The sequence below is a fragment of the Bos mutus genome, chromosome 10, assembly GCF_027580195.1.
Source record: "Bos mutus isolate GX-2022 chromosome 10, NWIPB_WYAK_1.1, whole genome shotgun sequence".
Classification (NCBI taxonomy): Eukaryota; Metazoa; Chordata; class Mammalia; order Artiodactyla; family Bovidae; genus Bos; species Bos mutus.
Window position 1 is genome coordinate 81,773,034 of NC_091626.1, and position 27,683 is coordinate 81,800,716.

General features: G+C 42.5%; 2 protein-coding genes across 4 annotated transcripts; one reads left to right on the forward strand and one right to left on the reverse strand.

Annotated features, from left to right (window-relative positions):
- Nucleotides 1-9,026: 9,026 nt before the first annotated feature.
- RNASE6 (ribonuclease A family member 6) lies at nucleotides 9,027-10,693 on the forward strand. 2 transcript variants are annotated; one of them, XM_005901875.3, is made up of 2 exons: nucleotides 9,027-9,374; nucleotides 9,900-10,693. In XM_005901875.3, the coding sequence occupies exon 2, from the start codon at nucleotides 9,905-9,907 to the stop codon at nucleotides 10,367-10,369; it is 465 nt and encodes a 154-aa protein (XP_005901937.2). In that variant the 5' UTR covers nucleotides 9,027-9,374; nucleotides 9,900-9,904; the 3' UTR covers nucleotides 10,370-10,693. The 2 variants fall into 2 exon arrangements, with proteins under 2 accessions (XP_005901937.2, XP_014335654.2); XM_014480168.2 differs by having other exon boundaries at nucleotides 9,028-9,308.
- Nucleotides 10,694-23,461: 12,768 nt separating this feature from the next.
- On the reverse strand, nucleotides 23,462-25,095 carry RNASE1 (ribonuclease A family member 1, pancreatic). 2 transcript variants are annotated; one of them, XM_005901874.3, is made up of 2 exons: nucleotides 24,994-25,095; nucleotides 23,462-24,259 (listed from the first exon to the last, which is right to left on the reverse strand). In XM_005901874.3, exon 2 carries the CDS (start codon nucleotides 24,232-24,234, stop codon nucleotides 23,782-23,784), a length of 453 nt encoding a protein of 150 aa, XP_005901936.1. In that variant the 5' UTR covers nucleotides 24,235-24,259; nucleotides 24,994-25,095; the 3' UTR covers nucleotides 23,462-23,781. The 2 variants fall into 2 exon arrangements, with proteins under 2 accessions (XP_005901936.1, XP_014335660.1); XM_014480174.2 differs by having other exon boundaries at nucleotides 24,928-24,997.
- Nucleotides 25,096-27,683: the final 2,588 nt, after the last annotated feature.

The window sequence follows — 27,683 nt, forward strand, 5'->3', positions numbered from 1 at the left end:
TTTACCAACCAAACTGACAAGAGATTAGTATTAAACAATAGTTCTAAAAGCAGATAGGATAGGGAGTCCCCAGAGAAGGAGAACCAGGAAGGGCTTTCTTAACAGAAGAGAAACCATTTTAGCCATAGGCATTTTGTAGTCTAGACTTGGCCACAAGATCTTAAGGGAAGTAAGGGAACAAAGGGAAAGCAATCAAGAAGTAATTGTTCAGCAATAAAACAGTGTCTCAGTTCCTCTTCAAAGGACATACATAACAATCTGATAAAGTCTTTTGAGTTCCAGATGCAGGACAGAAAGATGCTGTTGACCGTCCTGACTTCAGTCAACTAAAGCTTGGACTCTATCAACAGTTCCCCAGTTCTACACCGAATTCTCTGCTCAAGCCGCTTAGTAATATGCAAGTACCCTTAGCTTAAAACTTCCCCTTTTATGCTGTTTGCGGAGACTGCTTTGGGAAAAATCTCTGGTGTGCTCCTAACTTGCTGTGTGCATGCTAAGTTGCTTCAGTCGTGTCCAACTCTTTACGACCCTATGGACTGTAGTCCACCAGGCTCCTTGCTGCAAGTAATAAATCTTTCCTGCTCCTGATCTTTGCCTTGATTGTGTCTTTTGGCTTGACATCCATGTTAGGTAGTTAGAATAGGAAACAGGAGTCCAGAATGGCGGAGGCTAAAATACAAGGAACAGAAAAGCCCGTGAAAATAGAACAAAGGAAAGTCCAAGGATGGGACTGAGGACCTCAGGTAGAACAAACAGCATCCTGGCTAGCCCACTTTACATAGGGCACGCCCAAGGGGAGGAAAAAACAGATAAAAAGAGGAGCCAAAGGGCTGGTGCTCTCTCTTCGCGTCTTTTGGGTCGGTATGCCCTAAAGCCTCAAGGATGTATTTTCCTTTTATTTTCTAAATAAAACACAGAGCGGTAACACTGATCTGTCCGAAAGCTATAACACGGTCTGTCCGAGGGCTGAGAGCTGTAACACAGTCTATCTGAGAGCTGAGAGCTGTAACATGGTCTGTCTGAGAGCTGTGACATGCTGAGGGCTTTAATGTCCGTGGCTACAAATTTTTGTTGTGACAAGATAGAACCGAGGAGATTACACTCACCTCACATCCACCAAGAGGTGAATTCAGTTTTCTGGTGGTAATAGTTCTTCATCAATGATCAATTTACATATGGGAAACATATTGTTTTTCTTACTTGATAAATACTGCTTTAAAATGTACTGGTGTATTCTGGTTTATTCTAGATAAACTGGTGTATTCTAGATAATACTGGTGTATTCTAGAGTCATATTTTAGGATTGTCTTTTCAGCTCTCCTACAATAATTTTTCACGAATACCTCACTTTTAAAATTCTTTAAAATTTGTTTTTATTAAAATGTTAAATGATGATGGTTCAAAGCAGTATAGGAAGAAAATGAATTTTAAAGAAATTATTAACAGTTGTAAAAAATTAGTAAACAATACAGGAGGGCATGGCAACCCACTCCAGTATTTTGCCTGGAGAATCCCATGGACAGAGGAACCTGGCAGGCGTTGGTCCATAGCATCGCACGGAGTTGGACCCAACTGAAGCGACTTAGCAGGCACACACACACACATTCTCAATTAAATAGAACTGGAAGACCAGAAGAGGGAGCTCTCACACCCTGTGAACAGAGCAGAGCCTAGCAGGGCTAGCCAGGACTTTCCTGGCAAGGATTCTGCCAATGAAAAGCCATGGACTCTTTGTTTATTATAGCCCTCCAACTTCCTTTTTTTTCTCTATTAAAGTGTTCTCTTTCTCTTGCTGTGCAGGGACTTATTTCTTGACTGCTTTTCTTTCGTTTCTCCATTTCCCCACTTCTCTAATTAGTAACTGTCTGCATCTGCTCTTTGGAAAGGGGGAAGTTCTGCAAACAAGAAACGGAAAGACTTTTGTACCCGGAGGATTCTGCAAGGTCTTGCTCAATTTCAAGCACACAATCTTCATAATCTGACCTGTGCCCCACTTTCTAGGCTCATCTGATATCACTCACTTTACTTGTTCTCTTAGTAGTAGTCATATGTAGCCACTTACAGTTCCAGGAATATGCCATGCACATTCCAGCCACTGAAACTTTGTTCTCACTTCTTGCCACTTGGTGACAATCTGCCCTGTGTTTATGTCCCAGTTCAGTTCATGGCCACTGAGAAGCTGCTGGGCTCCAATCCATGATGACCCCTTCCTCTTAACTCATTTACATCACACATTTGGCATTTAGCATATGCTGCTTTGTATGGTTAAAATTTTTCTCATATTTTATTCATTCATTCATGTATTTATCTATTCAATAGCATTTATAGAATGCCTACTGTGTGATAAATGCTGTGCTAAGCAATTATGGTAGAAGGTGAAAAAGCCAGTTTCCATGCAGTCAAGGGAGTCAAGTTCTCTAGAACAGCTTCTTATAACCTGGGGACTTCAAGAAGTCCGTGAACCATGTTCCCAAGTCCAAGGTCTATCTGCTTGCTGCACAATAGGCCAATGAATCAGAGATGAGGTGTTAAGGCAAGGAATATAACTTTATTCAGAAAGCAAGCTGGAGGAGAAGATGGCCAACTAATGTCTCAAAAGAACCATCTTGTTGGGGGGATATCTGGTTTTTTTATAGAACAGAGAGGTGTGGAGAAGCTGAGGAAGTAAAGTAAAAAGGTCATAAGTCTCACAAATGTTTCCGGGAATGGCCAGCTTCAGGGTGGGTAGGTGTTAATTTCTTTTCTGCCAGTCACAGGTGGACAGGGTCAGATTGTCTCTCTGTGAATAGTCAAGCAGAAGAGCAGACCATTAAGCATGATTATAATAACAAAAGCAGCAAAAAGCAAAGGTTAAAATCGAAGAAGCAGATCCAACATGGAGCAAAAATTGGCTCTTCCTAGTAACAAACCCACTGAAATTATATGGATTCTTCTTGGTATGTTTCCATTTGGGGACAGCAAATCAATGGCTTTCATCAAATTCTCAGAGAAGTTTACAGTCATTGGTCTAGTGGCTGTGATATAATTACCACACATATGCACATAATTATCAAAGATGCTATTAATCTAGTCAAAACTCATTTTACAAAGTAGGGTTGGTGGTCCCAAAGTAATTTATGTTAAAGATACTCTAACTGGAAAAATTTCAGATTTTGTCTGTCACATGGGATAGCCCATATTTTAGGAGTCAGCATTTTCTGGGACAAAGATATTATTCAATGGTCTTGTTCAAAGATAGATATTTTAACAAGATATTACACACATCAAAATTATAATAACTCCATAAACACTCTTATACAAAGTTTATTTCTGATCCAACAAAGCACTCTAGTTCACATCCATACTGCTGATGGTGAGCAGGTATGAGATGGGAAAAGGGAAAGATGGCTTGCTGTGACATCTTCACACTTTGTTCTGCATTCTGAGAAAATTTCTATCCCTTTTTGCTTTCATGAACTTTTTGCATTTTATAATCCTCAAATCCTCCCCTCAAATATTGAAGAATCCTAGCAATAAAGTATCTTATGACACTCATCAAAAATCCTAAATATCCATTTGAGAAATGGGAGGCAGGTATTCTTGTTTCCCCCCACATAACCTTACGAGTAGCTATAAGTCCAAAGCTAGAAGTCAATTTGCTTCACAGAGAAATTCTAACTCAATTAGAAGGAATGAGGGAAAGCTATTAAGTAAATGTGTGGTTAGTAAAAGCCACCCTGCTTTGAAGACCTGGAGCAAAGAGCAGAAGAGCAAGACAGCAAATCTGATGTTTTCTAACTGAATTTACACTTCAATTATACTTTGGTATAATTGTAATATAATTTAACAATGAAAATAGAATCCAGTGAGTGCTAACAGGGTCTGAACAATTAACAGCTGGAAGAGTTCTGGGCCTGGAGAGAGGAAAGTTTGGAGGAGAGGATATATGAGCATGGTCTACAAAGATGGGTAAGCAACCAAGCAGACTAGGTTGGAAAGGATGATCCAGGAAAAAGAAATAACACCTGTAAAACTGTGAAGTGTGAATTTTTTTTAAAGTTAAAATTGTGGCTATCAAGAAAGTCTAAATAATAAATTCATGTCATTGAATAAGCTCATAAATAAACCCAATTTATTAAATTCATCAGCAATAAGGAAGTCAGTAACATCCAAATAAACAGTTCAAATGTGACTTTAGTTTACAGAAATGTATATTCTTAGCTGGATAAAATTCATTTGCATCAGCATTAACAGGAATGATGCACTGTTATCATTTTATGAAAGTTTATGTCTGTTCTGCAAATCAAAGGTATACACCTTCCCAGTGTCTGTTCATCCACAGCGGGTCTGCTAGACAAATCCTGGTACTAAATGAAAAGACTCCCAGTAATCTCTTTTGTCCATTTCCAAGTCTTGGACAGCTTTCTCTTCTGTTATTGTTGTTATTCAGTTGCTAAGTTGTATCCAACTCTTTGAGACACCATGGACTGCAGGGTGTCAGGCTTCCCTGTCCTTCAATATCTCCCAAGTTTGCCCAAGTTCATGTCCATTGAGTTGGTGATGCCATCCAACTGTCTCATCCTTTGTCGTCCCCTTCTCCTCCTGCCCTCAGTCTTTCCCAGCAATAGGGTCTTTTCTAATGAGTCAGCCCTTTGTATCAGGTGGCCAAAGTATTGGAGCTGCAGATTCATCATTAGTCCTTCCAATGAATATTCAGGGTTAATTTCCTTTAGAATTTACTGGTTTGATCTTCTTGCTGTCCAAGGGACTCCCAAGAGTCTTCTCCAGCACCACAACTCAAAAGCTTCCATTCTTTGGTGCTCAGCCTTTTTTACGGTCCACTTTCACATCCATATTATAACTACTGGAAAAACCATAGCTTTGACTATATGGCCCTTTGTGGGCAAAGTGATATCTCTGCTTTTTAATATACCAAGTTTGTCATAGCTTTCCTTCCAAGGAGCAAGCATCTTGTTTAGAAAATGTATGGAGATCATTATGACTGATGTGAAAAGAAGAAGGAAGTCACAAGAAATAGTCTGATACAGCAATAGGCCAAAGAATAAACTGTATCACACACCCAAATTGACCAATGAGCTAAGAGTTGAAGGCCGTCTTCAGTGTCAGGAATTCAATTCCACAGAAACAATAAAACTAAACCTCACAAAGGAACTTGGAACTCATCACCTAGCATCAGCCTCTGACTCATCGTTCTGGCCATCACTGGCTAGATGCCTGACACAGAAATACATCAGCAACCATGAAAGAAGGAGCATTCTAAGAGGTCTGAATATGGTTGATAATTGTTATAATAAGTATTAGATTGAAGACTGATCTGTTATTTCAGGACAGGGCTTCGAGACTGTTACTTTTGCAGTCAGCAATCAAATAAAGGACTAGAGAATAGAATATACAAAATAACAGGCCATAGACCTAATCCCTTCTCAATGAGGCATGGGTATGGAGAAAACATAGATAATAGAGACCCTATCAGATGCCCTGAACTTGCTTTAGAATTTTAGGGCCGGCACAAGGGCCCAGCCAATCACTGGGGTCCATTTCCTGCACAGGGAGCATCTGATGGGATTCAGGACATGTTACTACTGAATATGGCACCCTGGCATATTGAGGGCTTCCCAGGTGTGCAATGGTAAAGAATATGCCTGCCACTGAAGGAGACGTAGTAGATGCAGATTCTATTCCCAAGTGGGGAAGATCCCCTGGAAGAGGAAAAGGCACCCACTCTAATATTCTTGCCTGGAAAATTCCATGGACAGAGGAGCCTGGTGGACTACAGTTCACAGGGTCACAAAGAGTCAGACATGACTCAGCATGCACGCATTAGCTTATGGAATATTTCAAGCTAAAGGAATTTGAGAGATGGAAGATAGTGCAGGAAGGATTTTCTGACCTTCTGAAGCAGATCAAGAGATCTTCATGTGAGAGGAGCCCTCCCTATGCCTAAGGGGAAAAGAGAATCTTTATCTCTGATCTAGATGAATAGGTCTTGAAAGTTTCTCCTTTCTTACTACACTTAGCTTGTACCTCTGTTCTTTCACATCTGTCCATGTCTTCCCACTTTTTGTCAAACCTAGCATAAAAATGCTTAGGTTTAATCACTTCTTAGGGTCTTCATTTCCTAAGAAGTGTTCCTATGTTCCTTATACTAAATAAATTTGTATGCTTTTATCTTATTAATCTGTCTTTTGTTACAGGGACCCCAGCCAAGAATTTAGAAGCGTAGAAGGAAAAGATATTTTTTCTCTCCTACACTTCAAAGGTTTGGGATAATTTAAGAGAGTTAAGAGAGGTATATTCCCCCATTCTTATATTCCCCCATCTGTCTTGCACCTTACTTATTATAGCAAGACAAGAATTCATCTGCCTGAATTAGGACAAAGTGGAAGCATTATCTCAGGAGTCAAGCATAGGCCCAGTCTTAAAAACTTGGCCATTGGGTGAAAATCAGTGTCAGCCAAGAAAAATGGTTCTCTACTAAGAATCACTGTGGAGTTAATCAAACATAGATATGCAAAGACCTCAGTCCCCCAAATTCAGATTCAGTAGGCCTAGGATCTTGACATTATAAAAAATTTTATAGGCAATTCTGATGTGAGGTCAGGATTAGGGGACCCCTATCTAGGGACATGGATAACTTGATATTGTTTTTCTCTGTAGTAGACTTCGAATACAATCAAGTTGTGGAACTTCAAGGAGAAGGGAGACTATTCTAATACATAGGCTGTAGAAAAAGATACTTGAGTGCTAGGCAAACAGACATCTTAAAACATTTTTTTAAATTAATGGACTTGTTGGTTCAGAGCAATTTTATTTTATTTTTTAAAGATATTTATTTATTTATCTAGGCTGTACTGGGTATTCACTGCAGTGTGTAAGCTTCTCTAGTTGTGTTAGGCAGGCTTCTCCTGTTGTCTGGTGCTCAGGTTTATTTGTCTCACAGCACGTGGGATCTTAGTTCCCAGATCAGAGATCGAACTCTTGTCCTCTGCATTGGAAAACAGATTCTTCATTATTGGACCACCAGGGAAGTCCCCAGGACAAAATTTTAGATTCACAGAAAAATTGAGTAGAAAGTACAAAGAGTTCCCATATGCCTCTTCTTCCTTTTCTCTTCTCCTAACCACACAGTTCCCAATTTTCCTATTATTAACGTTTTGTTTTACTGTAGTGCTTGTTACAACTGATGAGTCAGTATTAATACATTAATACTGGGACTTCCTTGATGACCCAGTGTTAGAATCCACCTTGCCGTGCAGTGGACCCAGGTTCAATCCCCGGTGCAGGAACTGAGATCCCACATACCACAGAGCACCTAAGCCTACCCCTGCGCCTGTGCTCTCGAGTCTGGGTGCAGTGAACCCACATGTGACAACTAGAAAGTCCGTAAGGCACAACAAAATAGCTCACGTGATGCAACTAAGACCAGATGCAGCAAATAAATCAATAAAATTATTTTTTAAAAAATACATTGACTAAAGTCCACAATTTACACTAGAATTTGTTCTTGCTGTACACATTTTTGACAAGTGCATAATGTCATTGTACGGGAAGAAAGTTTTCCTTAGCACTCTTATGGTCCTTGGCTGGGTCTGAAAATTCAGCTGACAAAGATCAATAGAAGAAAAGCATACAATTTTTATTAAATATTCACATGCTCATGGGAGCATTCACAGGAAAATGAAAATCCAAGTAAGTGAACACAGCAGGAAGCTTTTATACCCTTTAGACAAAGAAACAATACCTCTGTAAAGAATTGACAAAACAAAGGGGTTTGGTCTCTGGATAGTATACCAGAGACCAGAGTTGGTATACCCCTTCACCATACTATCTCTGCGTAGTAAATGGTGAAGAAGTAACTAAAAAGATAGTTTTTGAGATTCATTTGCAGATTCTACTGGTGTCCTCACTGGGATGATGACAGTCTCTCTCCAGTAAAAGGAAAATTTATTTTCTGCCTTTGGACAGAAAGAGGGAAGCTTGTTTTGCACTTCATGATTCTTAATTGCCTTCAATACAAAATAATTTTTATGTCAAAGAGCCATATTTTGGGATGACATGTTCTGGTTTCTTTCAATATGAACATGGAACATCTCTCCATTTATTTATATCCTCTTTTGATTTATTTCATCAGAGTTTTATAGTTTTCCTCATATTGATCTTGTACATATTTTATTAGATTTACACCTAAGTATTTCATTTTTCTTTGGTGTTAATGGAAATGTTAGTGTCTTTATTTCAAATCCCAATTGTTTATTGCTGGTATATAAAAAAGCAATCAATTTTTGTGTATTAACCTTGTATCCTGTAACTTTGCTATAAACAGACTAAATTTTACCCTGAAGATTATTTGAGCCATTAAAAGTATTGGGCAAGAGTGTTTCACTGTTACATTTATGTTCAAGAAATGTTAATCTGGAAGTAATGTGTAGAATGGATTGGAAGCAAAAGAGACTATAAACAAAGAGTCCATGTAGGAAACTTTTATGTGAGTCGTCTATGAGGCAATAGGTTCTGAATAAAGATATTGCAGCCCCAACAAAAAGGTACGAAAAGGTTTATCAGGCAAATACCCTAAATGCGCCCTGCTTCATATGTATGGGTCTCTTCTCATAGTTTCCTCTTTGGGATGCCCTTGCCATCTTCTTTACCTAACTTCTAATTAATCCTCAAAACTCAGGGCAGGTGTTGTGCCTTCCAAAAATACTTCCTTTCTACTGTCTCCAGACAATTACCTTGATCACAGCTGTAAGTGCTACTTATATTTATTAATATATTATGTATTAGTCCATTAACCTATCTCTATCATGAGCTCATGAATCAGAGTAGCTCAGTAGCTGGCCTAAAAAACATACACATAAATGAATAGTTCATTCAAGTCTATTGTTGAAATCCACATACCAAGTATGTGGCAGTTATTACATCAGATTTTCATGTATATTTTCTCCTAAAGAACTGAAATCATTAAAAAAAAAAAAGAAGTTCAAGTAAGGAAGGAAACACCATTTCATATCAGGAAGTGATCGGTTCCTCAAAACTGTGTTTTGAGTCTCATTATTTTTAAAATAAGCTTACTCTCCCTGTGTCTACAGTGTAATTGATACTATTTTAAACAGCAGGTTTGAAAATCTAAGTGTTTCATCCATATTGTCCACAAGAAATTCATCTTCCAAGCTCTAGGTTTCTCTTTCTTAGGGTTCAGAACCCTTCCGCACACAGGCAGACCTAGCATGCCTGGGAGGAGAACAACAGACAAAAGCTTCTGGTCCTGGGACTAAGTACTGCTGCTGGAGCCCCATCTTGGAGACCTGGTAAGCCCCACAGCTGGGGAGCGAGTGGGCGGTGAAGATAACTGGGAGATCCAGGTCAAATAGAAGGTGGGTAAATGTTTCAGGAAGCAAGAGACAAGGTTTCTTTTCCTTTGTAAAAACTATTTATTTATTTGGTTGTGTTGGGTCTTAGTTGCTGCATGCAGGATCTTTGATCTTCATTGTGGCATGCTGGATCTTTAGCTGTGGCATGTGGGATCTAGTTGCCAGACCAAGAATTGAAGCTGGGCCCCCTGCATTGGGAGCTCAGAGTCTTAGCTACTGGACCACCAGGGAGGTCCTGGGAAGAGACAAGGTTTCTGACGTGGGCAGCATCAAGCATCAAAGGAATGCAGGTCGAAGAGAAGAACAAGATATACCAATCAGAGTAAAGGTTGTCTTACCTCAAATTCCTCCTCACTGGGCTTTAGTTTCTTCAAAATTGTGAGACTCAAGTGAGAAAGGAGATGGTTTAAAAAAAAAAAAAGAGCTATGAAATCTTAAAAGGCAGAATGAAAATATGAATGGTTATGAGCAATAATTTCTCTCTTATTGCTTCTACTGCTACGATCTATTTTCTCTCTCCTTGCACAGAAAAGATGGGGCCACATCTTCTGGGACGTTCTTCCCTCCTCTTATTGCTGCTGGGAATGTGGTGGTCAGTGCGTCCACTTTGTGCTGTGCCAAAAGGTCTCACCAAGGCTCGCTGGTTTGAAATTCAGCACATACAGCCAAGGCTTCTCCAGTGCAACAAGGCAATGAGTGGTGTCAATAACTACACTCAGCACTGTAAACCTGAAAACACCTTTTTGCACAACGTCTTCCAGGATGTGACTGCCGTCTGTGATATGCCCAACATCATCTGTAAGAATGGCCGGCACAACTGTCACCAGAGTCCAAAGCCTGTCAACCTGACTCAGTGCAATTTCATCGCGGGAAGGTATCCTGACTGCCGCTACCACGACGACGCCCAATACAAGTTCTTCATTGTTGCCTGTGACCCCCCTCAGAAGACCGACCCCCCTTATCATTTGGTTCCTGTACACTTAGATAAGGTTGTTTAAATCACTTTGCTTCTCGCTCAGCACAAATTCTCTTATGATCTCCTCTGATTTTCTTGTCTTTTATTGATTTTCCTGGTTCCCATAGAAGGAAAAAGGAGAGTGTTGGAAAAATTAGAGTGGAAAAAATGAGGATACCAGATCAGAGTTGGAACAACAACAAAAAAGTCAGATGCTTTTCTGCCTTGGAGCTCTGTGTTTTGAAGGAAGGTAGTAGATAAAAGGGTAAAGGAGGGTCCAGACCTCCATATTTTTAACCTTAGGAATTTGGCCAACGTTTGCTGTATTGTGTTCAGAGCAATAAAACCATTTTTGGTTGCATTATAATGAGTGTGTGTATAAGTATGTTTGAGATCCCTTTCTCGTCATTGCCAGCCTGGAGCTATCTAGGCCTGCATTTGCCAACATTCCAAGAACTACTTTGGCCCTAGGCAAACTTTGAGATTATTTAGCAACTGGGGCCTTGGCCATGTCCCTCTTCCTTGTGTTTCTGGGATTAAAGAGAAAGAAAATTCTCCATCCCTTCAAGCTCTGCTCATAGCTTTACATATTTCCCCTGAAATACTTGTCTGTGTTTGTTGGAGGTGGCACTGATACAGAGTGCTAATGGCATTTCACACACAGGTTCTAACACTGGTAACTGAGGCATCCTAGATCTTAACTATTTATTTCTATATTTAATCAGATAATGTTTTAAATATAAATAGTTGAAGGGGACTTCCCTGGTGGTAGAGAGGATACAGGTTCAATCTCTGGTTCGAGAAGATTCCACACGCTGAAGAGCAACTCACCCCATGCACCACAACTACCGAAGCCCCTGTGCCTAGAGCCTGTGCCACTAAACCGGAGAAGCCCCTGCAACCGGAAACCCGCTAACCGCAACAAGGAGTAGCCACCACTCACCGCAGCTAGAAAAAGCCAGTGAGCAACAATAAAGACCCAGCTCAACCAAAAATAATAATAAAAAAAATAATAGTGATAATAATCCACAGTAACCTTAGAGTCAAGTCTCCCATTCTCTACTAGAATGAACAAAGAGAAAGTATCGATCACGGAGGGAGTCGGGGTGCGGAGCAGGGGAAGCACTGGGAAACTAAAAACATTTTTGTTCTACCCATTGGGGTTTTGGAACAGATTTTTTTTTTTTTTTAATCATATACATCTTTGTTTACTGTAACAAGAGGTTTAATCAGCCTAAGGGAGTTGTGACATTCATTCAGCTGTCCCTTTGAGGGGTCAGACTCATCGATACCCTTTAGACTCTGGCTCCTGACACATTGCTCACTCTGGTGGGTGCCCAATCTTTTGCCTCAGTTCCTGCTATGATATCGTGTGTCATAGGATTTCTTTCCCTTTGTACCTCCGCTTCCAACGCTTGGTAAGAGAAAGTGCGTATGGTTCACCCTAATGACACTGTACCTCGTTTTCAACTTGTGTGTCTTATTTCCTAATCACCCATCATGAAGGGCGTGGCTGTCATGGAGCAGGAGCAAGCGGTGTCTGGAGGCGTTCCTGGTAGTCACAGCCGGTGCTGTGCTGCTCCTGGCAGCTAGAAGGCAGAGAGTCCAGGGAGGCTCTAACAGCCTTCAGTACAGGATGCCCCGGGATAGAGGGTGCGTGGGTGGCAGAGTCAGTAGTACTGTGACGGAGGAAGTACTGTGACAGAGAAGCCCTGGCCCAGGTCCTTCTGGGAGGGCCCATTTAGTCTGTCACTGGGAGTCTGACTTGCCCACACCCTTGTTTGAGTGGAAGCTGTGTCCTGGAATAGGTATTTGATTTAGAAACTGAAGGACTGGGATTAAGAATTTAGGTCTTAGGAGGAAGGGAGAAAAAATAGTTTTCCACAAACCCTTCTAGGTTCTTGGCCTAGACCCCTCTGTAATAAAAAGACAGATTAGCAGAAGAAAACAATTTTAGTTACACATGAACATATGGGAGCCCCACAAAAATATGAGCCTCAAAAGACAGGAAACCCTGAGGGGTTTTAGAGTCCATGTCTCTAGTGGTATCCCAGGGCCAAGCCTGGTTCCAGGACCATTAGTGCTGGCTTAGAGATGCCACAGTTCCCAGGGAAAATGAGCTAAGTAGACAATTCATTTATCTCTCTTACCCACATGGTATGGAAGCAGAATTTGAGTATCAGGTCAGATGACATTGTACTTTTAAAATTTCATATTGACTACAGGAGGTGGAGCCAATAAAAACAGTATGCCCTTCTTACTGCTTTACTTATTGACTTAGAAAGCTATTTTAACTAGTTCCATTGGGGGCGCAGTGGAGAAGAATACAATTGAAAACCATTTCACTGATAAATTCAATACTCTTTTTAATTTGTAATGCTTTGGGGGGTTTTTTGTTGTTGTTTTGAAAATGCCACACTATCTGTGCTGTGCTGTGCGTGGTCACATCCAACTCTTTGTGACCCCATGGACTGCAGCCTGCCAGGTTCCTCTGTCCATGGGGATTCTCCAGGCAAAAATACTGAAGTGGGTTGCCATGCCCTCCTCCAGGGGATCTTCCCAACCCAAGGATCAAACCCAGGCCTCCTGCGTTGCAGGCAGATTCTTTACTGACTGAGCCACCAGGGAAGCCCAAGAATACTGGAATGGGTATCCTATCCCTTGCACACTATCTACATAGGGCTAATAGAAACAGAAAAGGTGATGCTTACACATGAGGCAAGCCCATAGAGGAAGCCTGTGTGTGGGTGTCAGAAGAAAGGCCCAAGAACCTCATGGGAAGGGAGAGCACATGCTGTTGAGGAGGGGAATTCTTCTGGAGCTCCTCACTCTTCTTGATAGATTTTATCATATCTTGCCCTCTCTCATGCCCTCCTTTCATTTTTAATGTGATTAATTACTTTTCAAAAATTAAACAGTGTCGATAAATACTAATATATAGCACACAAATAGATATTGCTTTTTATTTGCTTACCATTTAAAAAAATATATATAAAAACATTGGAGTCCATTTTATTCCTCTCTCCATTTCATTCCTCTTAACTCTTCTCAAATGAAATCATAAATTTAGGGTGTTTCCAGTCCCATTTTTTATACTTATACCTCATGTATAATATATTCATAAACAAAATATAGTTTCCATGTACAATTTTAAGATAATTTATATAAATATTATCATGTAATACAAATCATTCTGCAAGTTGTTTTTGTTCATTCAGCAGTGTTTTTTTTAAGATTCATCAGTATTAAAATACATCTTATTGATCTTTTATTACTGATGTTTTTTCTGTGTATTAATAAACCATTATTTATTTATCAATCGTCTGTTGATGGATTTTTGGGATGCTCCCAAATTTCCATTCTAATAAGCAGTGTTGCAGTGATATCTTTGTACATTTCTTTGTGTGCAAACGTTTTTACCAAGGTATATCTAGATGTGGAATTTCCAAGTCATACATATTTTTAATTTTGCCAAATATTGCCATATTTTCTTCAAACTTGTCAACTGAAAGAAAGACACACAGCATAAGAATTGGGAGTTAAAGTTGTATTCATGGTTTTACTGAGGACTAGAGCCTGGGAGACAGCCTCTCAGTTAGTTCTGAGGAACTGTTTCAAAGAGGTAGGGGAAGAATCAGTTTATACATGAATTTTTTGGCTAGAGAATATACAAAGTCAAGCACGGTGGTGGTGGTGGTTTGATCCCTAAGTCATGTTTGACTCTTGTGACCCTGTGGACTGTAGCCCACGGGGCTTCTCTTCCATGGAATTTTCCAGGCAAGAATACTGAAATCACTTGCCATTTTCTTCTACAGGGAGGATTGCAGGTGGATTCTTTACCACTGAGCCACCAGGGAAACAGTCAAGCATACATCTTGGTAAAAGATTACTGTTAATCACAAAGAACAGACATCTCAAATTAATGATTTTAGTGATTTTTATGTATGAGAAGGGGCAAGAATCAGGAGTCATTGACATTATTCCTGAGATAACTATCCAGGGGCCTATTTATTCAGAGCACAGAGTATCTCATCCTGTTTTTCATCCTCAGTTCCCCAGAGGGTGCCCTGTCAGAGAGCAATTGCCGTGGGTTGCAAACTAATCCTTGTATAACTGGGTGATAAGAGATGTTCTTTGTTCTTATTTGTTCACAAACTGATTGGAGCAGTTTGTGTTTTTCTAAGATGTCCATCTCAATATATCTCATTCTCTATACATCTCTTAGAGTGTCGTATTGACTCTTCTCTATCAGAAAGGTCTATGTTCTCTTTCCTTGAGTATGGCTTAGTCTTAGAAACTCCCTTCTAATGAACAGAATGTGGTGAGAATGACACTGTATGACTTCCAAAGCCAGGTCATAACAGGTGATACAGCTTCTGTTTGACTTTCTCTCTATGTTGTGGGACACCCACACTTGGATCCAATCATCATGCTATGAAGAAGGTGGTGCCACGTGGAGGCCTTGTATAGATAATCCAGTCAGCAGGTCCAGCTAAGGTATCAGCCAACATGAACCATCCAACACGTGGGTGAATAAACCTTCAAATGATTCCAGCTCCCAACCTCTGAGTCTTCCATCTGCAGCCTCAGACATTGCAACAGAGACAAGCTGCTCCCACTATGTCCTATCTGAACTGTTGGATCACTGGGAGCATAAGAAATGATTGTTTTATGTCACCAAGTTTGGGGATAACTTGTTACACACATGTAGTAACTGAACCATTGGTCATTTAATTTCACTCTCTCACCAGAAACTATGGTATATGAGTCTTTGTAGCTCAATTATTTGTGGCAAAACATAAGAGTGTAACGGTCCAGCATTTTTGCCAATCTGATTGGTATGAAAGCACATCGTTGTGTAGGAAAAAAAAAAAAAGCAATGTTATTTGTAATTTTAGATCCTTAACTCCTAGTACATTGCCTGACAATTCCTAGTACAATGCCTGACACCAGTGGGTTTCTCTTTTTCTTTTTTTGGCCATGCCACAAATAATGAGAGTCATTTTCTAGGCAGATTGATAAGGAGTCTAGGGGTCCTCAAGGAGAGAGGGATCTGGAATTTTCAAGGAGGAAGAAAGGACAAACCTTTTTTTCCTTCTCTACATTCCTTAGGATTATATAACAATAATGTATCCTGCCTGAGGACAGTCTCTGGATAAACCTTCTGGCTAATTCTGTTATCTTAAAATGTAAATTATGGGAGTAGGTCTGGTGAGGTCTTTACAACCTCCAGACATTATTTGGATTCATTGGAGAGTGTATAACTTCATTGCTAACACAAGCAAGCGGGTACTCTTTCTGTCCGCTTCTGATGCCTATGTCAGAAGCTTTCTCTATCTCCTTTATACTTTAATAAAACTTTATTACACAAAAGCTCTGAGCGATCAAGTCTCGTCTCTGGTTCCAGATTGAATTCTTCTCCTCTGGGGGCCAAGAGTCCTGGTGTCTTCGTGTGATTCAACAACAACCTTTCAATAGGATCTTAGTTCCCCAACCAGGGATCAAACCTCTCTTCCCTCCTGTGGAAGCATAGAGTCCCAGCCACTGAAACCCCAGGGAATTCCCACTGGTGGGCTTCTAATAAATAAGTAAAAGATGCTAAAATGCATAAACAAATTCCAATTAGGAGTGGAAAAAGTGTAGGCAAGTATAGGACTTCCCTGGTAGTCCAGTGGTTAAGACTCCATGCTTCCAATGCAGATGGCATGGGTTTGATCCCTGGTCAGAGAAGGAAGATTCCACATGCCTCGTGATGTGCCCCCCCCACCAAAAGTTACACAACTACAAATTTAAAGACATTTTACAAATGAACCAACCCATAACCATCAAAACATCGCAATCATGAAAGACAAAGAAAGACTGAATTAACAGAGACACATATTTTAAAAGGGCTTCCCTGGTGGTTCAGATGGTAAAGGATCCACCTGCAATGCGGGAGACCTGGGTTCGATCCCTGGCTTGGGAAAATCCCCAGGAGGAGGGCATGGCAACCCAGTATTCTTGCCTGGAAAATCCCCAAGGACAGTGGAGCCTGGCGGGCTACAGTCTATGGGGATCGCAAAGAGTCAGACATGACTGAGTAACTAAGCACAGCACCTTCACAGCACATATTAAAAGAGACTATAGAGACATGACTAAATGCATGGTATGAGCCTGGATGGTATTCTGAAACATTAAAAATTTTTTTTTCTTTTGTTAAAGATAGCAGTTGACGCAAGTTGAATGTAGTCTGCAGGTTAGATAATAGTATAGTTTCAGTGCAAATTTCCTGATTTTGATAAGCATACTTATATTAAACCCTTGTAAAAATAATATGCTTGTTTTTAGGAAATGTATAGTGTACTTAGGAAAAAGAGCAACATGTCCATAACTTATTCTCAAACATTCAGAAAAAAATTATGTATCTGTACATAAATATATGACTAATACAGCAAATGAGGCTCCCTGGTGGCTCAGTGGTAAAGAGCCTGCCAATGCAGGAGATGTAAGTTCGATCTCTGGGTTGGGAAAATCCCCTGGAGATGGAAAAGGCAACTCACTCCAGTATTCCTGCCTGGGAAATCCCATGGACAGAGGAGGCTGGCGGGCTACAGTCTATGGGGTCTCAAAAGCGTTGGACACAACTTAGCAACTAAACAACAAAAATAAAGCAAATAGGAAAGATGTTATTGCTTAGACAATATAGACAAATGGTATACAGGAATTCTTTGTATCATTTTTGCAGCCATTCTGTACATATGAAATTATTTCAAATAAAAATTTTAAAAACAATTTCAGCACAAACATTTACTACCTGTGCAAGTTACTTACCTTTGCAGATAATCAGTGCCTCATTTACTAACATGAAATGAAATATTTCCTGCCATGTGGTGGGCAAGAAATGCCACAGCTATCTGAGATTCTGGCCCCTAACTGTGAATTTATGAGTCATGCCAACAAGCAGCACCACTCCCTACACGAGGAACTTAAGGATCTCATAGTCATAAGTGATTACAGCCCTCTGTGACCTAAGGGAATTCAAGAAAAGAAGAACATTTCTGTAAAAATGCAGGATGTTGGCCCCAGATAACTGAGATGCATATGCAAGGAATGACTTCAATAATTTCAGAATCTTGCATCTTCCCATACATAGGTTGCTGCTGCTGCTAAGTCGTGTTCGACTCTGTGTGACCCTATAGACTGCCGCCCACTAGGCTCCTCTGTCCTTGGGATTCTGCAGGCAAGAATACTGGAGTGGGTTGCCATTTACTTCTCCAGGGATCTTCCAGACCCAGAGATCAAACCCAGGTCTCTTACATCTTAACTTCATTGGCAGGCAGGTTCTTTACCACTTGTGCCACCTTGGAAGCCCTCCCACATGTAGAACACTAAATCCCTTAACTTGATGTCTGGTTTTCCTTGCTGCTGCTGCTGCTAATTGCTTCAGTCGTGTCCGACTCTGTGTGACCCCATAAACGGTAGCCCACCAGGCTCCCCTGTTCCTGGGATTCTCCAGGCAAGAACACTGGAGTGGGTTGCCATTTCCTTCTCCAATGCATGAAACTGAGAAGTGAAAGTGAAGTCACTCAGTCGTGTCCGACTCTAGCGACCCTATGGACTGCAGCCCACCAGGCTCCTCCATCCATGGCATTTTCCAGGCAAGAGTACTGGAGTGGGGATGCCATTGCCTTCTCCGCTGGTTTTCCTTACTTAACAATAATCTTTGATGTTCCGATTGCCTGTCTGCTTTGTTGCAAACTTGTATATAGCCTGACTCCCTCTCCCACCTCCTCAAAGCAGTCTCTCAGGGCTACTGAGGTGCTTTCTCCCAGGCTGGGGGTCCTAAACATTCACATCAAGTAAAACATTCTCTGCTTTAAGGTTGTGGCTAATTTTTAAGTCGACACTAAGATAAGATATTATGTCTACTTACTTTCATTTACAGAATCTACCAAACTCCACTCTGTCTGGCACCCTGAAAATCACCAGGTATAGAAATGTCAAAAAGACCTAGTCAATAGTATCTTTAAGCTATGTGGAAAAAACAACCAAAAAAAACTGGAATGTTTAACAAAAAGTGATTATTACTAGTTCTCAGAGTGGTTTTGAAGGAGGAAACAGACAGAGCTGGACTCCATCTTAGGCCAGGCTGTGAACATTAGGCTACACGCATGGTCACCCTCCCAATGGACTCTGAACTTTGTGCCCGGTGTCTATAGAAATGGCATACCAATGGAAAACCAGATCCCCCGGATAAAAGAGCCTCAGGACTTGTACTTGGACTCTCTGTTGCCTAAAAAAATATGCTAATTATCTCTGTAACAGAACAAAGCGGTACATTTCATTATGTATATTGGGATATGACCACAGGCCTATTGATAAATATCCACTGTTTATCTAGTCTTGTGACACATGAATCGTGGGTTAACTTTGATTGTATCTCTCTTTTACCTTGTCCAGACTTTTCTTTAAATCTGGGGAGGTGGGTTTGAGCAAGTACACTTAGGGTATATAAGGTTTTCACAAAAACTGGTCCGGGTCCTTGGCTAAGTGGAGACTCTGCCTTGGGCCCACCGGTGTAATAAACTGCACTCCAATAGCTGCATTGTCCTTCTGAGTGAGTTTGTTTCCAGGAACATGTGGCTACAACACTTTCAAGACCTGAATGACCTAATGTAGACACAAGCATACATATAAAAGAGGTTTAATGAAATTCCTGGTATATCATAAAAGTAGTTCCATCTTCCTTTTGGATGATTACAAGCTTTAAGGAAAGTTTTTTTAGCCCTCTTTTAAAAAAATCCTCAAATAGCCCCCTTTCTAGCCAGCTTTCAACTTCCTGTCTTGCTCTCCCGACCCCACCATAGTGACTTGCCACAGCAGCCTGGCACCCACGGTGTCTCTCTGTGTTCAAATTTCCTCTTATTATAAGGACACCAGTCACACTGGATTAGGGCCCAGTTTTTGCCTGGAGAATCCCAGGGACGGGGGAGCCTGGTGGGCTGCCGTCTATGGGGTTGCACAGAGTTGGAGACGACTGAAGCGACTTAGCAGCAGCAGCAGCAGCAAGGGCTCATTTTAATTTATTCATTTCTTTAAAGCGCTTCACTTCAAATGCATCTCACATTTCCAACAAGGTAGGGCTTTAAACATATAAATTTGGGGAGAACACAATTCAACCTGTAAAAGAGATTATAAAAAGAAGTTTCATAAGCATCCCAAGGAACTAAGCGATGGTGGATGTGGTTAGTCACCCAGTAGTATCTGTTAAGGCATCCTTATATTTAGGTCTTTAAATGCAGTTTGACAACTTTTCTGAAGTGAGGATACAGTGCATAAAGTTAACCCATTCCCTACTCTTAGGACAACTGTTTTGTGGTGTCTACCAGTGGTTTGGGGGATTTCACAGACAATAGCTTCTAAGTTCTAGACCCACCACATGGATCTGCTCTCAGTCAGACCTTGGGTAGGTGGAAGCCTTGAAGCTGGGACAGTACAGATGATGAAGAAGGCACAGGAGATTAGAAAAAAGAGGGAATTATAATGTGGTATCAGGAAGTATGGATGAGACTTGGAGGTAAAATAGGATGAGAAAATAAGATCAGAAATGATGGCACGCTTGTGTGCCTAGTTCCCTGGGTTCTGTTGACTACCTGGAGGGTTATAACTAAATCAGATTACTCAGGAGTAAGAGAAACATCTGTTTTGCTTTGTTTTTTTCTCACAAGAAAGAGAGCTCTGCTTTTCCAGAATTCCATCTTCTTTTCTTGGGCTTTCGGGATTGGTGGGCAGCCTCTATGGCAAGCCTGGTATTTTACCTAAACTCAGTAGTATGGTGCCCAGTACTTAACTGTTTTTACATTCTCCATGTACTCTTGCAATTCCCTCAAAATTAATATAACACAGGATATTTTTTTTAAAAATCAGTTCTTTCCTCAATATGTTTCTTTACAAGCTGCTGCCTTTGCGCCACAACTACTGAGCCCCTGCTTTATAGCCTATGAGCTACAACTACTGAGCCCAAGTGCTGCAGCTACTGAAGACTGGGCACCTTAGAGACAGTGGTCTATAACAAGAGAAGCCCTGCAGCTAGAAGCCCTCACACTGCAACTAGAGCGTAGCCTCCACTCACCTGCATGCAGTCATAAAGACCCAGCACAGCCAAAAATAATTTTTAAAAAAATCATTTGACTGTATTTGTGTGGGTATGTCTCTGGTCTCTCTATGCTGTTCCATTGATTTCTGTGTTTATTCTTCCACCAATTCACACAGAAATATGTACTTAGATGTTCAAAGCAGCTATCTTCCTAATCACCCAGAATGGAAACAGTGCAAATGTCCAACAGGTGAATGGATAAATAAGCTGTGGAACATCCACAGCAAGAAAAAGAAATGAACCATTGATTCACACAACAGCTTGAATATATTTCAAAGGCATTGAGGAAGTGAGATGAAACTATCCTACCTACACTTGTTACAAGCCACAAAGAAACCCAAAGTACATGGGAATTTACTGAATGCTTTGCAGACGTGCTTGCAATTTGTCCCCTAGAAAGTAGCTCCTGGGAGACAGTTTTGAAGTGCTTCCAGGAGTGTCTTGGTCTAATCTACAGGAAGTTCACTCTCATTCTGTACCTTCTACCAGGACTCCATCATGCATCATGAATCATGCACATGGAGGGCTGTCTCACATTCGTGATCAATTCCCCAAACCAGTACTGAAGTGCCTTTCATCACAGACAGGAAGATGAGCACCCCTTGGTGCTCCCACTTGCTCTGCGAGGGCTGAATCAGGCTAAGGAGGCAAGAGTGGGGATTGGGAGCCGCCTTTCATTTTCCAGTTAGAGAGAAAGCTCAAAGTGCAAAATACTGATGAGACAGCGCTTGGAAAGAAAGAACCTAAAGTGCTGGTCCTGTACTCTGTTCATTGAAGGACTCAGTTAAGGTGTGGATGACTGATCTGTTTCCGGCTGGAAGACTATTGGCTGCTGGAATTGAAGGGAAATTTACCAGAGAGAGAGGCAGGAGAAAATCAGCCTGTCCAAAGAGGCAGAAGACACTGTGGTTTTTTTGGTACAGGTAAGACTGCAGGAGCAAGGAGTGTGCTGGGAGGCATTTTACCTGTCCACCAAGAATGCAGAATTCCTGGAGCTTGTTTGGTTTGAAGAATCTTCTGAAAATTAATACTATCCTTCTTAGAAGAATAGCTAGATATCGTCATTTCTGTCATGATGCAGATACCCATCCATTTTCACATGTTAGTACCTCAGTTTTCAGATTAATCTGCCTGGGTTAGTCTTCTGGAAGAGGTTTGTACTCCTTTATTTATGGGGTAGCAAGACTCCCTCACAGAAGGGAAACCTTTTTTTTTTTTTGGCCACACCACCTGGCATGCGGCATCTTTGTTCCTAGACCAGGGATAGAACCCAGGCTCCTGCAGTGGAAGCCTGGAGTCTTAACCGGTTACTGCCAGGGAGGTCCCCCACAAAGAGATCTCTGATTTGTCTCCCAACTGCTGTTTCTCCTTGACTCTGCCTGATGTCTCTAGGACAAGACTTGATCTCTTCCCTTTAGGTGTCCTGTTTAGAGCACTTCCCAACCTACCCCCACCCACACCTTCTGGTTCCCTGGCTGTGCAGGGCTGCACCCAGACCATCTGTTACCACCTATCACCTTATTCCCCAGGTGGAGGCTCACAGGGTCCCCTGGCCCAGAACCTGCAGGGAACCAGTAGTCAGAGCTGGTGACTGTGCAGAATAGATGCAGCAAAACTCCAAGTGAATGTTCAAACCTCCACTAAAGTGTTCTCTCAGCTCTAGGAGGAGGGAAAAAGAGGAACTGCTGTTTTGGAAACAATAGAAGAACTTAAGAAAAATTCTATCTGAAGAAAACAGATCTAGAAACAAAGTTTCCTTTTTATTTCTTCCTCCATCCTCACTGTGAGGAGTGAGATACCTACTGCCACTGAATCAGCTGTCCACCCCTATCCCCCAGAGACCCCAGGGTTAAGCTTCCACTTTACCTAAAAACACAGGATCAATTCCACCATTTATAAATGTGGTACACATGATGAAAGAACTGGTCAAACTGGTTGGCAGTGGGATCTTTCTCCAGTTTTATGACCTTGTCTAGAGCTAGATGCAAGTATAAACAGGAAGTCATATGAGATGATTAAGCGGTGACAAAAGCCGAGTCTAGTCTTTTCAATGGATATAATAAAGGGTTGTCGAGAAGTGAGCAGGCTCGCAGCCAAGTGCCCTGGGAACCTGTGAGAGCCCCCAGCAGCTCAGGCAGGGAAAGCTGTGACTCCACAGCTCTCAGTGAAGGAGGGAGACTGGGGGATTTCACCTTGAGGAGACTCCAGGAGCAGAAAGAGCAACGACAGGGAGGCTGGGACACCCAGGGTTTGGTCTCAATCTGACACTAACTAGCAGCTGCCAGGAGCAGGTCACTTAACCTTTCTAAGACTCAGGTTTCCCCCTGTAAAAGGCAGGGCTTTCTTTAGGTAGGGATGGCCAATGGGTGGCACATATACACTGACCTCCTTGGAGCCTTTGTGGAGACCACTGCTCCATCATATCACTGTTTAGGCATTTTTGTACACATTCTAGGCAGGTACTTCTAACCAGAGTTGGTCCACAAGCTGAAATCTACTTAGTTGAAATCCTCCCCACATTTGGTGATCCCTGAGGTCCTTTCTAGCTTCTGAATGAAGAATTCCAAGTTTGCAAGTAAGAGAGGACCATCCTTCTGATTTAGTAATAGCTCCCTCAAAAAAAGGAAAATGGAAATCTTAGGTCATAATTTCGTAGTCTTCTTCTGCTCCTGAGGCCAAACAGGGGCTCTCCTGGATCACATGATCTTTTCTTCTGTGCCAGAGATTTTTGTATGTGAGCTTCACCCTCTGTCAGCTCACCCAGCATGACAGTGTCCCAGACTATAGATCTTAAAATCACCCACACATTTATACTGGGTGTCAAGGAACCTACAAAGAGAGGAATTATCTTAGGGCACTGAAAACCAAAAGTCAGAAGAGGTGGCATTTAAGGATTGCGTTCCCTTCTTACCACAGATAACCTGATTCACGCTTCTCACCCCTGGCAAGAGAGCAATCACATGAACAATACCCAGGTGAGGACAGCATCAGGAATTCAGGTGGTTGCAAGTATGTTTATTGAAAGAAGCAGTGATTTGGTTAACACAGGTCCCACCTCACAACCCACTCCTCACCCCCCAAACCACCAGGGGCAAGACTCAGGCCAGGGGAGCAAGTGTGGGTTGGATAGAAGACTTAACTAGCTTGAGTTATTGCTTTCATGCCAGGGAATCCTGTGTGTGCGTTTCTGGTAAGGTGCGCAGAGATAAGAGCCCTAACTAACTTGAGCTATTGCCCCCAGGGCAAGGAAACATGGGGGGAGAGGCAGGTGCCTTTGTGATGAAGTGGTGCATCTTGCTGCTCTGGCCTTAGGTAGAGACCTACACTGAAGCATCAAAGTGGACTGGCACGTACGGGTTTCCCTCACAAGCCACAATGATGTGTTTATTCGCCTGGGTGGTCTTGTAGGCACAGTTGGGGTACTTGGAGCTGCCGGTCTCACGGCAGTCTGTGATGCTCATGGTGGAGTAGCTCTGGTAGCAATTGGTCTGCCCATTCTTGCAGGCAACATTTTTCTGGGAGCACACAGCCTGAACATCAGCCAGGGACTCGTGCACAAAGGTGTTCACTGGCTTGCATCGATCTTTGGTCAGGTTCCGGCTCTTCATCATCTGGTTACAGTAGTTGGAGCTGCTGGCAGAGGAAGTGCTGGAGTCCATGTGCTGCCGCTCAAACTTGGCTGCTGCAGTTTCCTTGCCCAGGGAAGGCTGGACCCGCACCAGCAGCAGCACCAGGACTAACAGCGACAACAGGACCAGGGACTTCAGAGCCATGATGACTGCACTCCCCTGGAGAAACCTGAATGAGAAAAGGGGGAGAGGAGGAAAAGCATCGCCTTTGAAAGAGACCCCAGCTCCCACCTGTAGCCTCCCTGGCTTACAGTCTCCCTGCCGGTCAACCAGAAAGATGTCCCTGTTCCTAAGAGCTTTCCTAGGTAAGGAGACACATATACTCTTCCCACAAACATTTGACTCCCACTCCCTACAGAGGTGTCGTCCTCCCCTTTGGGTGGTGACCCCCAAAATGATCTAAAATCCTAGCAGTCCTGTCTTTGAATACAGAAAGTCTTTTGATATGGAATACATTTGGAAAATAAAATACTTTTGTACCCAGCACTCATGCAGCTCATTAGGGGATCCTTTTGAATAAACCACTAAATAAAAAAGTCAGATTTTGAATAAGCTAAGTTGTATCCCCAAAATAACCACCAGTATTCATCTGGATCACAGTTGACAGAGCCCTGTTGTCCTCCAGCACAAGGGAAACTCAGTCCCTGTCCTGTGTCTGACCCCATACCATAAAGGACACCATTGTATTCCTATGAGAGATTCAAGCCTCCCCCAACCTGGAGGCTTCTCCTTCTCCAACCCTGTGGGCTCTCTGCAGCCTGCGTGCTCCATTCCTGACCCCAGCTCTGCTCCCTGCCCCTGTCTGCCCAGCCCAATTCTCAGGCTAGTCTCACTCACCTAGGATCCTCCCTCTCAAACCCTCAAGCAGAAGCAGCTCCTGAGACCACTTCTTGGGCTGCTTACCTGGGTCTCTAGTTTGATGTCTGAGAGAGAGAAGGCAGTTTCTGCAATCATTCTCTTCCAGAGGTGTGGACCTTATACTGGTGAAAGGGGGCTTGGCTTCCAAGAAGGGTGGGAGGGGCATCTTGGTCTCAGTCCACAGGAAAACAAGGTCAAGCGAGGAAAGGTTGGGGAATTGCCCAGGACACCTGGCCTGGTAGTATGCCTGCCTATTCATCAGACTCCGGTTCTGTCCCTGGGGTGGGAAGATCCTTTGGAGAAGGAAATACCAACCCACTCCAGATCTTGCCTAGGAAATTCCATGGACAGAGAAGCCTGGCAGGCTACAGTCCAGACACAATTGAGCATACCCGCACACCCTTTTGGGGGGACTGCTGGGGATAGTGAGCCTTTGCTGATAAGAACTTTTCTCTCTATAAAGCAGCAGAGAAAGCCACTATAGTATTGATGCTCAAACTCCAACCAAATCCATGTTCCACACTAAATAGCCCAGGCATGTGTGCTAAGTGGCTTCAGTTGTATCTGACTCTTTGTGACCCTGATAGCTCAGTTGGTAAAGAATCCGCCTACAGTGCAGGAGACCCCGGTTCAATTCCTGGATCAGGAAGATCCTCTGGAGAAGTGATAGGCTACCCACTCCAGTATTCTTGGGCTTCCCTTGCGGCTCAGCTGGTAAAGAATCTGCCTGCAATGTGGGAGACCTGGGATGGGAAGATCCCTGGAGAAGGGAAAGGCTATCCACTCCAGTATTCTGGCCTGGAGAATTCCAGGGTCACAAAGAGTCGAACATGACTGAATGACTTTCACTTTTCACTTTGCGACCCTATGGGCTATAGCCTGCCAGGCTCCTCTGTCCATGGGATTCTCCAGGCTAGAATACTAGAATGGGTTGCAATGCCCAACCCAGGGATCAAACTCATGTCTCATATCTTCTGCATTGCCAGTTGGGTTCTTTTCCTACTAGCACCACTTGGGAAACACGAGGAGGTTATCAAAAGTCACATAACAAGTAATCATGGGAAGGGGAAGGCACGGGATGTCATCTCTCTCCCCCGGAATCCTGAAGCCGCTTTGGCCAGAATTTCTTGACTCCCATCAGCATCTGCAGGGGGAAGGGAGTGGTGAGAGCAAAGGGTGGCAAGAGGAAGGGGGTGGCGAGGAGGTGAGAGGTGTCCAGCTGCCCCTAGCTGGAAGGCTCCCTAGATCTGGAGAAGATGACAGTACCTGAACACGGAGGAGGAAAAGGAAGCCTCTGTGTGACCTTACCCAGTTCTGGCCTCTTCTACACTCCTGGGCTGTTGAAAAAGAACGTGTGACTGTTCTTATCTACAGTGATCTCTCTTCCTGTAGGCCAGAGTGGAGGAGAGGAATTTGAGATAAGCCAAAATGCAAAATCCCCTTTAGAGAAGAAACAGAGAACATCATATTTCTTAGCAGTAGAATTTCCTCCCAGAAAGAGACCTGTATTTGCTGAGAGACAATTTTGTTTTTATTTATTTACTTTTAAAGTATAGACTTCCCTGGTGGCTCAGATGGTAAAGTGTCTGCCTACAATGCGGGAGACCTGGGTTCAATCCCTGGGTCAGGAAGATCTCCTGGAGAAGGAAATGGCAATCCACTCCAGTATTCTTGCCTGGAAAATCTCATGGACGGAGGAGGCTGGTAGACTACAGTCCAGGGAGTCGCAAAGAGTCGCAAAGAGTCGGACACCACTGAGCTTTTTGACTTCACTTTTTACTCACATTAAAGTATAGTTGATTTACAATATTGTGTTAGTTTTAGGTGTACAGCAAAGTGACTCAGATATATATAAACATATACAGTTATTACTTTTTTATGGAGGATAATTTTACTCCCTCTGGAGCATGAATTATCAAAATATCTCTATGTTCTAGCTTTACACTGTCTCGGTCTGTAACCGAGAAAGGTTAATTTTGACTCCATACTGGACTGGATCTGTTTCTATGACTTTAATCCTTGTTTTTTTTTCGCTACTTTTGTTATTATAGCATACATAAAGGCTGTAGAATCCTGCCCACCCCCACACCCTTAAACTAAAGTGAAGTCGTTCAGTCATTTCCGACTCTTTGTGACCCCATAGACTGTAGTCTACCAGGCTCCTGTGTCCATGGGATTTTCCAGGCAAGAATACTGGAGTGGGTTGCCATTTCCTTCTCCAGGAGATCTTCCCAACCTAGGGATTGAACCCAGGTCTCCCACATTGTAAGCAGATGCTTTACTGTCTGAGCCACCAGGGAAGTCATACCCTTAAAGTGCCTTTGTTTAGCTGACAGGAAGATAACCTGGCCCTGCCCACCTGTGAAGGACTGAGACATTCTTGAGTTCCTTGTGTAGACAACGGTGCCACTTGCCTGCTGCTTGCCCGGGGTGGCTCAGAAATTCATATTTGGGGGAGGGGGGGCCAGAATTGCACATACCTGTGGCATCCTTTCTTATTGATATGGCAGGAGATATTCCATTTCGCACCACCTGTGAAAAGGCTGTGTCTGTGTTAAGTCACTTCAGTCATGTCAAATTCTTTGTGACCTACGGACTGTAGCCCACCAGGCTCCTCTGTCCATGGGATTCTCCAGGCAAGAATACTGGAGTGGGTTGCCATGCCTTTGTCCAGGAGATCTTCCCAACCCAAGGATTGAACCTGTGTCTCTTATGTCTCTTGCATTGGCAGGTGG